At 48.3% G+C, this 11,485-nt stretch overlaps 1 protein-coding gene and 1 long non-coding RNA gene across 2 annotated transcripts; both read right to left on the minus strand.

The window, feature by feature from the left end:
- Positions 1 to 328: 328 nt before the first annotated feature.
- LOC103469469 (uncharacterized) lies at positions 329 to 5,128 on the minus strand. The gene is made up of 2 exons (XM_008417163.3): positions 3,597 to 5,128; positions 329 to 1,611 (listed from the first exon to the last, which is right to left on the minus strand). Exons 1-2 carry the CDS (start codon positions 3,622 to 3,624, stop codon positions 824 to 826), a joined length of 816 nt encoding a protein of 271 aa, XP_008415385.2. The 5' UTR covers positions 3,625 to 5,128; the 3' UTR covers positions 329 to 823.
- Positions 5,129 to 6,791: 1,663 nt separating this feature from the next.
- On the minus strand, positions 6,792 to 8,947 carry LOC103469470 (uncharacterized). Its single transcript, XR_014088801.1, has 2 exons — positions 8,623 to 8,947; positions 6,792 to 7,796 (listed from the first exon to the last, which is right to left on the minus strand). It is a non-coding gene; the product is annotated as an uncharacterized LOC103469470 (long non-coding RNA).
- Between the last annotated feature and the right edge of the window lie 2,538 nt (positions 8,948 to 11,485).

Consider the following 11,485-nt stretch of genomic DNA (forward strand, 5'->3'; position numbering starts at 1 on the left):
ATTCTTTGCTCTGTTGCAGAAACTGCCAGAAGAATTTGTCTTTCTCCTCATCGTGTCTCATCCATCCCAAAGTTCAGTTGCTTTCATCAGATGTTAAAAATAGTTTTTAATGGTTCTGAAGCTGCTCTCAGCACTTTACTAGAAACGATTCATTTACTGGAGAAACCGAGTCGTTTCACTTCACCTCTTACTTCAGTGAAACCTTTGGATTTTCCAACAAGCAGGATTTTCCCAAAACTGCCTTCATGAAAAACATTCATGAAGCAGAACGTCGATGTTTCTTCCTGTTAATCTGCAGGATGATTGGAGTAAAAACCAGAACGAGACAGACTGCTGCAAAGTTTTTAATTTGGTTCAAACAGATGATTTACAGAACAGAACCGGGTCCAGAAACCACCAGAACAAACTTTACAGTACCGAGCAAAGTCCAAAATCTCCCACCTATACAAACATTTCAAACCGTTTTATCCAGGAAACTCGACGTGTTTCCCTTTGAGACGAGAACCAGAACAGAAACATTCAGATAAATGAGTAAAACCTGACATGCAGGATCTGAGCCTCGTTAAAAACTCGTTAACGTTCAGAAGCAGAAACTTTTCACCAGTTACAGAAATAAAGAAACAGGAACATTTCAGCTGAACTGTTTACTAAGTGATTAAATGTTGTGGATGAATTAAATCTTGTCGTCTGATCCTTAAACTTAAAGGTTGGAGCAAACAGAATCTGATTAATGTGATGAATGAGAAGCGACAGCCTGGCTGAGCGTGGCGCTCATCGGATCAGAACCGGTTTGTGGTTTCAGGTCAGATGACGCTCCGTGACGTTACTCTGAAAGGTTCATGAGGCCTTTAGAGGCAGCAGACGCAGCCGTTTCTATCAGCTGTTTCCCACAGCAGAACAGGAAGTATCCGACTGCCATCGCCACACAGCACAGGATCAGCACACAGACTTTCCTTGGCAGGGAAAAGTTTTCCCACTTGCATCCTCCTTTCTTGCTGTGAGCCTCCAGCATCTGGTGGGTGTAGCATTTTCCTTTTCCCTGTTCTGTGATTTTCTCGACGCGTTTCTTGATGTTTTTTGGGACATTTTCAGGTGTCTCGTACGTCACCATGCGGCACTCGTTTATAAGCCTCCAGAGTTCTGCAGCGTCCTTTCGGAGACTTTCTTCGAGCATTTTAACATCAGTCGTAACGTTCCTGAACACAACAACCATGTTCTTCAATGCGGCATCACCAAAAGTCTCTTTAATCTCCTTCACCATCTCTTTCTCCTTCTCGTCTTCATCTCCGTCCTCTGAAGGGTTTTGGGTCATCACCAGCAGGAAGACGTGGCGGGCCGACGTCGAGATGTACTTCTGGCTCCTTTCAGTCATCTTGCTAACATCGTCTGTGTCACAACGAGTGCGGATGTCAAAGAGAGCCATGTCTAATCCGTCGATGGTCGCAGAGACGGGGTCGTCTTCGGATGGACAGCAGATGTTGACCCAGCAGTCAGCTGGACGATCAGAGGACTCCTGTGGGGTTTGGTCAGGGTAATCCTTGATCTCTTTGACGAGGCTGTCGGTGACCTCGCCGCCTGTCCCCATCACCAGGACCCTCAGCTCCCGGTTCTCTGATGGAGGAAGAGGAGATTCGGTCAGTGCGTCTATCCAAATCACTGCTAGAAGACTCTGAGCTGAACCTGAAGCAGATCTGCTGTAAGGCCCGTCAGGAACCTTTGATGCTGCTTAATTTATTTAAAATGTTGGTGTATTTTTCCTTAAAGCTTCATTTTCATGTCTTTTCAAGTCGTTTATATGAAACTAAATGTGTTTGAATCCTGTTTAAGGTCGACTTTACAGAGGAAACAGTTTTATAGGAGGAAGAGATCGAGTTCATTAAACCTGTTTGTCCACAGATTCAGCATTTAGGACGACTTCAACCACAGGAAGCAGAAAATCAGTCGACTGATTCAGTCGGACGGACGATAGGAAAGTTACATGGACTCAAACTCAGATCAGTTCACACTTTTTACATTCTAGAGAAATACATAAAGGTCAAATTAAAGTTTATGACGAGAGCAGATAGAGATGTGCTGAATCAATCCTTTGAATTTTAGTTGATCGGTTTTATTTGACCAGGATCTCGTTTTGTTGGATGAACATTAAATCTGAAGCTTCTCTGATTCGGTTTCCTCTGATCGTCTTTCTGTTGTTTCAGAGGGATTTTTACTCTGGTTGGATCCTGGATCCGGTTGGATCCAATAGAATCTGGTTGGATTCAGTTAGATCCGGTTGGATCTGGTTAGATCTGGTTTAATCAGGTTGGATCCGATAGGATTCAGTTGGATTAAGTTGTACCCTGTTGGATCCGGTTGGATCCTGGATCCGGTTGGATTCGGTTGGATCCTGAATCCGGTTGGATCCAGTAGAATCCGGTTGGATCTGGTTGGATCCGGTTGGATTTGGAGGGATCTGGTTGCATCCTGAATCCAGTTGGATCTGGTTGGATCCAGTAGGATCCGGTTGCATCCGGTTGGATTTGGTTGGATCCGGTAGGATCCGTTTGGATCTGGTTGGATCCGGTTAGATCCGGTTGGATCTGGTTGGATCCGGTTAGATCCGGCCGGATCCGGTCTCCCCGTTCGGCCTCAGCTCCTCCTGACTCCACGGCGAGCTTCGACTCGCTCTCTTCGTTCTGCCGCTTCTTTTCTCTGACTTTCTGTTTCTGCTGCATGTTTGGAGTTTTAACGGTTTCATCTCTGAAGTTTAAATCTGCACCAGATTCTCTCTGTGTGCTGCTGATTATTGATCCACAGATCCTGATGAATCGGATCGTTTGGTTGAACTGCATCGTGTCTCAAAAGTCTAAAGGACTTTTTCAGTTTTTATTAAAACATTTGACATGTTTGGATTAGAATCTCTGAAAATTGAACAACTTTGTGAGTCGAGACTTTAGTGCTTTTAAATTGGCCTCCAGTAACAAATAAAACTCCTTGGTGTTATCTTTGACTAGGCCGTTTCTAAGGCAGAAAAACGCGTCTCTGAAGCCGATCATTAGGTTTCATTTCATCTGAACATAAAGAGAAAATCTAAATCCAGGCAAATGAAATGAGGGATAAATCAGGAGGAGGAGAGACGTCCAGACAGGAGCGTGGCGAGGAATCACAGGGCGAACGACCCGGGTCAGGAATCGAACCCAGAGCCTTCTGGCTGCAGGGCGGCAGCTCTACCCACTGCTCCACTGTGCAGCCCCTTAAATATGGATATTACAATAATAAGACATTTAGATCTTAGCATTTTTTCTGCTTTTTATGGGATAAATGATTTTAATTTCTATATTAAAAGGAGCAGTAATATTTTTACATCTATCCATATTCATCTTCTTTTAGGTTTTAAATTTTAAAGTCAAATAAAATGCCGACTTTAAAAATAAGTTACTTCATTTGAAAGGGAATCAAAATGTTTCTTGTTGAAAAGGCTGCAGAGACCGTCATCCTGGCCAAAGCGTTTATGAATCAAGTCTCAGGACAAGCAGATCTAAAGCATCAGATTCTAACATGTTTCACTAAAAATGCACCAAAATAAAACACATGCGAGGAAGAAGGAAACGACTCACTGCATCCAAAGCAGCTCATCCTGGACATCTGCTGCGGCAGGCGGTCTGGATGTGATGGCTTTCATTTCTGATCCTGCTTTAAATAGGCCGTTTACCCCCCGACCCGCCACATCACCTCTCAGCTATTCAGCGTCACGAAAAATGTATCTGCAGGCAACAGAGCAGAGGCTGGACCCATTCCTGAAAAACATTCCCTGAGGTAGGGGAAATCTCTGCAAGACACACACACACACACACACACAGATACACAGATACACACACACACACACAGATACACACACACACACAGAGACATACACAGATACACACACAGATACACACACACACAGAGACATACACAGATACACACACAGATACACACACACACACACACAGATACACACACACACACACAGATAGACACACAGATACACACAGACACACACAGACACACAGATACACAGACACACACACAGATACACAGATAAACACAGATACACAGACACACACAGATACACACACACAGATACACACACACAGACACACAGATACAGACACACAGATACACACAGACACACACACACACAGATACACACACACATACACAGATACACACACACAGATATACCCACACGCAGACACACACACACACCTACACACACCTACACACACAGTTGTGTTTTCATAACTTGTGGGGCCCCATAACCCCACATTGTAGACAGGAATATGTTCCCATAAGGATATAAAAACCTGGTGCACACACAGGGAGAATTTAAAGAGATAAATTAACAGTCATGTTTCTGCCGGATCAGCTGCGCTAGACGCCAAAGTCTCTGGTCCATCAGCGTCCAGGTCAGAGGTCAGAGGTGACCCTGACAGAAACTGAGGGTGACTCTGCGACCGTGCAGAGACGTTTGGAGGGGCTCACAGTTAAAAACACCGAACAGCACCAAGCCAGAATAAACTAACATTTAATCAGATCAAACTGTTTCATGTCGTCATGCTAAGCTAACCTAGCCCGGATTTAATGTTGCTGAACAGACCACAGGAGAGAAGGTCAAAGGTCATGAAGCTATGGAATAAAAACGTGATGATATTTTACCAAATAAACCCGGATAATGTCTCTAACCTCCAGAACAACTTGGCTGCAGATGAAAAGACCAAAGAGCTCAGAGGGTTCACTCTACATCACTTTTCTATGTTAGAAACTCTACGATTATAAGACTGAGACATCAAGGCAAAGACTCAGTGGCTGCTGGTCGGGGCCATTCGGGCCCCTCCAGACACTCAGGGGCCTCCAGACATCCAGGGGCCTCCAGACATTTTTGGGCCTCCAGACATTCAGGGACCTCCAGACACTCAGGGACCTCCAGACACTCAGGGACCTCCAGACATCCAGGGGCCTCCAGACATTCGGGGCCCTCCAGACATTCAGGGGCCTCCAGACATTCAGGGACCTCCAGACATTTTTGGGCCTCCAGACATTCAGGGACCTCCAGACATCCAGGGGCCTCCAGACATTCGGGGCCCTCCAGACATTCAGGGGCCTCCAGACATTCAGGGGCCTCCAGACATTCGGGGGCCTCCAGACATTCAGGGGCCTCCAGACATTCAGGGGCCTCCAGACATTCAGGGGCCTCCAGACATTCAGGGGCCTCCAGACATTCAGGGGCCTCCAGACACTCAGGGGCCTCCAGACACTCAGGGGCCTCCAGACATCCAGGGGCCTCCAGACATTCGGGGGCCTCCAGACATTCAGGGGCCTCCAGACATTCAGGGGCCTCCAGACATTTTGGGGCCTCCAGACATTCAGGGGCCTCCAGACATTCGGGCCCCTCAAGACATTCAGGGGCCTCCAGACATTCAGGGGCCTCCAGACATTCAGGGGCCTCCAGACATTCAGGGGCCTCCAGACATCCAGGGGCCTCCAGACATTCAGGGGCCTCCAGACACTCAGGGGCCTCCAGACATTTTGGGGCCTCCAAATCATGACTCTGTCTAGGGTCCCATATTACCTCAGGCCGGCCCTGCATGAAGAGCCCCTGCATCTACCTGGAATCACCTGGAATCACCTGGAATCCCCCGGTGGCCCCTCTGCCAGTCCTCTGATGCTTTTAGGACATTTTGATTAATTTAATTGTGGCGTGTTTTAATTCACAAGTGGGAAAAAATATTCCTGCCCATAATGTGATGGTTAAGGGCCAGGTCTGTCCCCCCCCAGGTCTGTCCCCCCCAGGTCTGTCCCCCCCAGATCTGCCCCCCCAGGTCTGCCCCCCCCAGGTCTGTCCCCCCCAGATCTGTCCCCCCCAGGTCTGTCCCCCCCCATATGTGTCCCCCCCAGATCTGTCCCCCCAGGTCTGCACCCCCAAGGTCTGCACCCCCAGGTCTGTCCCCCCACAGATCTGCCCCCCCCAGATGCCCCCCCCCGGATTCCCTCGGACCGGTTCTAGTTTTCTTATCTGGCTTCTTTGTTTTCGCCCGTCGTTCTTCAGTAATCCTTTCTTTGTGTCTTTAGTCCTTCTAGTGTTTCTGATTTTCTTATTCTGTTATTTTGGGGTTAGTTTTTCTTTCTATCTGAGTTCATGACCTTTTTTCTTTAGGTTATTTCTGGTTGTTTTCGCTCTGTGCTCCTTAGTTCAGTGTTGTTTGTTTGGTTCTGTCAGTTTCTCCCCCCATGTCTCTGTCATGCTGACGTTAGCTAACTGTTAGCTCCCTCACTCTGCATTTCCTGTATCCATGTATTTCCCTTTTGCTGCCTTCTCGCCGCCCCTCAGCCGCCTCCTGCTCTCACCTGCAGTCAGTCACCAGCTTTAGCTTTAGCTCTTGACCTCCCAGGACTTAAGCCTCTCATTCGCGCCTGTTACTTGTCAGATCCTCAGTCCAGGCTGCTGCCGGGTTGGACGTACTCTTCATGTTTTGCTGCTACCTTTAATTCTCTTTGTTTTGTAAGTTTTCACTACTTATTGATTAAATCATCCAACTCGGCTGCATTTCGTTCACATTTCAACAACCTGACAGTTTAGCCAACATGTTCATCCTGGATGCTTTTAAAACGGAGCCACTGCAGGCGAATGCAGATCCGTTGTGATGAACCGTTTTGGCCCCTGCAGACGTCAGAGGCGGCCCTGCTGATGATGTCATAGTGATGACCTCATCACTGCGAGCCACCAGATGCATCAGCTGCTGATGAGGTTCAGATGAACGAAGCAAAGCAGGTCAGTGCAGACAGACTGAGTTTTATTGATGATCATACAGAGAAACAGGAACAGATGATGGATTCAGCTGCAGCAGGACAAACAGTTCAAGCTAAAACTCCCAGAACCAAAGGAGCAGACTGGGGATTGAACCGACAACCTGCAGCTGCAGCAGAACAAACAGTTCAAGCTAAAACTCCCAGAACCAAAGGAGCAGACTGGGGATTGAACCGACAACCTGCAGCTGCAGCAGAACAAACAGTTCAAGCTAAAACTCCCAGAACCAAAGGAGCAGACTGGGGATTGAACCGACAACCTGCAGCTGCAGCAGGACAAACAGGAACTGAAGAAGCTTTGCAGAAATAGGTTTCTGCATCATTTTACTTGTTAAATTTGTTTTTTAACCATTGGTAGGCTGTATCTGCTGCTGTGTGACCTTTGGATGTTCCAGGCTCTGTTTCCAGCTTTTTGATGAAACCATCCAGCCGGTCTTTAAGCTTATCCATCCCGTAGCACTCGGTCTTCATCTCATCGACTTGCTCCAGCAGAGTTTTCTCCAATTCCTCAGGTGTTTTGCAGATGAAGTCTGCTTTCTGACGTTTGGGCAGCGCTTTGTACATTTTAGACTCCTTATTTTCAATGACCACATACAGGATGTGATCGTTAGCTGACTCGAAACCCTCACTGAAAGCTTTCGACAGTTTTTTATCTTCTTTGTTTTCTGTTTCGTTTGTTTTCTTTGAAACCCAGATGATCACATGAGGGCCCGGACCGATGAGCTCCATGTCTTTCTTGATCTCTTCCTTGACATTTAAGGTCTTCTCTTTTTTGTCGTAATGCAAACAACGATAATTCAGAATCTTCACCTCAGCAGGTTTTTTCTTTGAGGTTCCTGTCTTCAGGTCACCCCAGGGGCCTTTGGAGCAACTTTCAGTCCCTTCATCGAACCGGATGGCGTCTCTAACAGACCGTTTCCCAGAGTCACTTTGTCCCAGAAGCAGAAACCTGGTCTGGGATTCCTCTGAGCCTGATGGACAGAAACATTCAGCCTCAGTGATGGTTCACTGCAAAACCACAGCAGTAGGATTAAAACAACAAGCTAACATTTAACTGCCTGACGTGAAACACGGTTTCATTTAACCGGACCGACTTTAATAAAGAGTCAACTGAGTCATTTCTGCATTGAGTTTCTGCTCAGTTTGAACTTTGAAGTTAGCAGGAATGCTAACATGCAAAATGCTAACATGCAAAATGCTAGCATGCAAAATGCTAACATGCAAAATGCTAACATACAAAATGCTAACATACAAAATGCTAACATGCAAAATGCTAACATGCAAAATGCTAACATGCAAAATGCTAACATGCAAAATGCTAACATGCAAAATGCTAACATACAAAGTCTTTATTAAGTCTTTAAACTTTAAATGATTAATTCTGTTAAAGACTAAACACACATCTCCTGACTGCTAAATCAGAATTCACTAATAAATGTAAATGTAACTAAAAACAGCAATCAACTTGTTATAGTTAAACCGATTATGTTTTATTAAATAAATGCCCCTAAATAAATCTGAACATAAAGTAACTTCCTGTTATTCCTGTCAAATGTAACAAACTTCACTGAAGAAGGTAAACCGTCTCTAAAGGTTCATGTTTTAACTGAATTTGTAAAAACAACTATAAAAACTATAAAAACTAGCAAATTTAATCCGATTGAATCATAAAGACAAACTGTTGAGCTTGAAAGGAAATCAGCGCATGAAGCACCAGCAAATTATGAAAATTGTCTTAAAATGTGAAAAGTTGATGTTAAAATGAATGAAAAGCTTCAGCAGCTGAGATGAACCGACTCTGTGGCCCGTTGCTCATCGTTGCTCCTGAAGGAACCGGCTGGTCCGAGTCTTCGAGGCGTCTGCAGGCGCAGCGTCTTCTCTGCTCTTTATTCCAGCGAATCGGAAGTTTCCTCCCATGGAGCCGATGTCACCTGCTGCCACCAACCGGAAAAACCGGCTGCTGCCTGCGGCTGCCGAACGCCGTCTGGCTCACCTGCCACGTTTTCACCTGGTTCTATTAAACCTGCTTTCATTTGATTGATTTTCAATATTTTATTTCTCTTGGTCACTTTTCAGGATATCAGAGAGACGCAGATCAATGAAACCAGACCGGAACGTAAACTGAAGGTGGAACGGTGACCTCTGGAGGTGGTGACCTCTGGAGGTGGTGACCTCTGCAGGTCGTGACCCCTCCAGGTGGTGACCTCTGGAGGTGGTGACCTCTGGAGGTGGTGACCTCTGGAGGTGGTGACCTCTGCAGGTCGTGACCCCTCCAGGTGGTGACCTCTGGAGGTCGTGACCCCTCCAGGTGGTGACCTCTGGAGGTCGTGACCCCTCCAGGTGGTGACCTCTGGAGGTCGTGACCCCTCCAGGTGGTGACCTCTGGAGGTTGTGACCTCTGGAGGTCGTGACCCCTCCAAGTGGTGACCTCTGGAGGTCATGACCTCTCCAGGTGGTGACCTCTGGAGGTCGTGACCCCTCCAAGTGATGACCTCTGGAGGTCGTGACCTCTCCAGGTGGTGACCTCTGGAGGTCATGACCTCTCCAGGTGGTGACCTCTGGAGGTGGTGACCTCTGGAGGTGGTGACCTCTGCAGGTCGTGACCCCTCCAGGTGGTGACCTCTGGAGGTCGTGACCCCTCCAGGTGGTGACCTCTGGAGGTTGTGACCTCTGGAGGTCGTGACCCCTCCAAGTGGTGACCTCTGGAGGTCGTGACCTCTCCAGGTGGTGACCTCTGGAGGTCGTGACCCCTCCAAGTGATGACCTCTGGAGGTCGTGACCTCTCCAGGTGGTGACCTCTGGAGGTCATGACCTCTCCAGGTGGTGACCTCTGGAGGTGGTGACCTCTGGAGGTGGTGACCTCTGCAGGTCGTGACCCCTCCAGGTGGTGACCTCTGGAGGTCGTGACCCCTCCAGGTGGTGACCTCTGGAGGTCGTGACCCCTCCAGGTGGTGACCTCTGGAGGTTGTGACCTCTGGAGGTCGTGACCCCTCCAAGTGGTGACCTCTGGAGGTCATGACCTCTCCAGGTGGTGACCTCTGGAGGTCGTGACCCCTCCAAGTGATGACCTCTGGAGGTCGTGACCTCTCCAGGTGGTGACCTCTGGAGGTCGTGACCTCTCCAGGTGGTGACCTCTGGAGGTCGTGACCTCTCCAGGTGGTGACCACGCCCCGGTCCAGACAACCGACTCTGGGCCGGTTTTACTAACATCAGCTGTTTTTGGGCGGCCATCTTGTGTCGGCTCGTTGAGCCGATCAGGACGGGTTCTGGAGTTCTGGTCTCTGGCAGAAATGGATCTGCAGTTTCACCACTGAACCACCTGGATATGAATTAAACTGTTTTCACTGCATCTGAACAGCAGATGTTGAGTGAAGAAATCTCTACATTGTTTCTGTATCCAAACAAACAACTTTTATTGTAGTAAAGTCTGAAACAATCCGACTGCTGAAGAAATGAAGTAAAGTTTCTCCCTGCTGATGTTTTCTCTCCATCATCATGATGTGTGGATTCGACACGGTGGATCTGTGGATCTGCTTCGCTCCACAAACACCAGGAACTGTTCGCTTCCTGAGCTCAACAGGATCGTCGTCTGCCTCGGTCCGACCGATCGGTACGGCAGCTCCGGGCAGGACCAACGGACAGGACGGCCCGGTGGATCAGCGGGAGTCAGAGACCACACCTGGATCAGATATCGCCTGGCAGAGGAAGGAAGCTGTGTTGCCGCTGATCGCACCAAGAACACCGCTGCATTCTGGGAAACATAAAAACAACCAGGGAGCTGCAACCTGACGACTGATTAGGACGTTATTATGATCAGCAGGTGGTGCAGAACCGGGTGGTGTAGAACCAGGTGGTGTAGAACCAGGTGGTGCAGAACCGGGTGGTGTAGAACTAAACGGTGTAGAACCAGGTGGTGTAGAACCAGGTGGTGTAGAACCAGGTGGTGCAGAACCAGGTGGTGTAGAACCAGGTGGTGTAGAACCAGGTGGTGCAGAACCGGGTGGTGTAGAACTAAACGGTGTAGAACCAGGTGGTGTAGAACCAGGTGGTGTAGAACCAGGTGGTGCAGAACCAGGTGGTGTAGAACCGGGTGGTGTAGAACCAGGTGGTGTAGAACCGGGTGGTGTAGAACCAGGTGGTGAAGAACCAGGTGGTGTAGAACCAGCTGGTGTAGAACCAGGTGGTGTAGAACCAGGTGGTGTAGAACCAGGTGGTGTAGAACCGGGTGGTGTAGAACCAGGTGGTGAAGAACCAGGTGGTGTAGAACCAGGTGGTGTAGAACCAGGTGGTGTAGATCCAGGTGGTGTAGAACCAGGTGGTGTAGAACCAGGTGGTGTAGAACCGGGTGGTGTAGAACCGGGTGGTGTAGAACCAGGTGGTGTAGAACCAGGTGGTGTAGAACCAGGTGGTGTAGAACCAGGTGGTGTAGAACCAGGTGGTGTAGAACCAGGTGGTGTAGAACCAGGTGGTGTAGAACCAGGTGGTGTAGAACCAGGTGGTGTAGAACCAGGTGGTGTAGAACCAGGTGGTGTAAAACCAGGTGGTGTAGAACCGGGTGGTGTAGAACCAGGTGGTGAAGAACCAGGTGGTGAAGAACCAGGTGGTGTAGAACCAGGTGGTGTAGAACCGGGTGGTGTAGAACCAGGTGGTATAGAACCGG

The sequence above is a fragment of the Poecilia reticulata genome, chromosome 8, assembly GCF_904066995.2.
Source record: "Poecilia reticulata chromosome 8, P_reticulata-male-v2, whole genome shotgun sequence".
Lineage (NCBI taxonomy): Eukaryota > Metazoa > Chordata > Actinopteri > Cyprinodontiformes > Poeciliidae > Poecilia > Poecilia reticulata.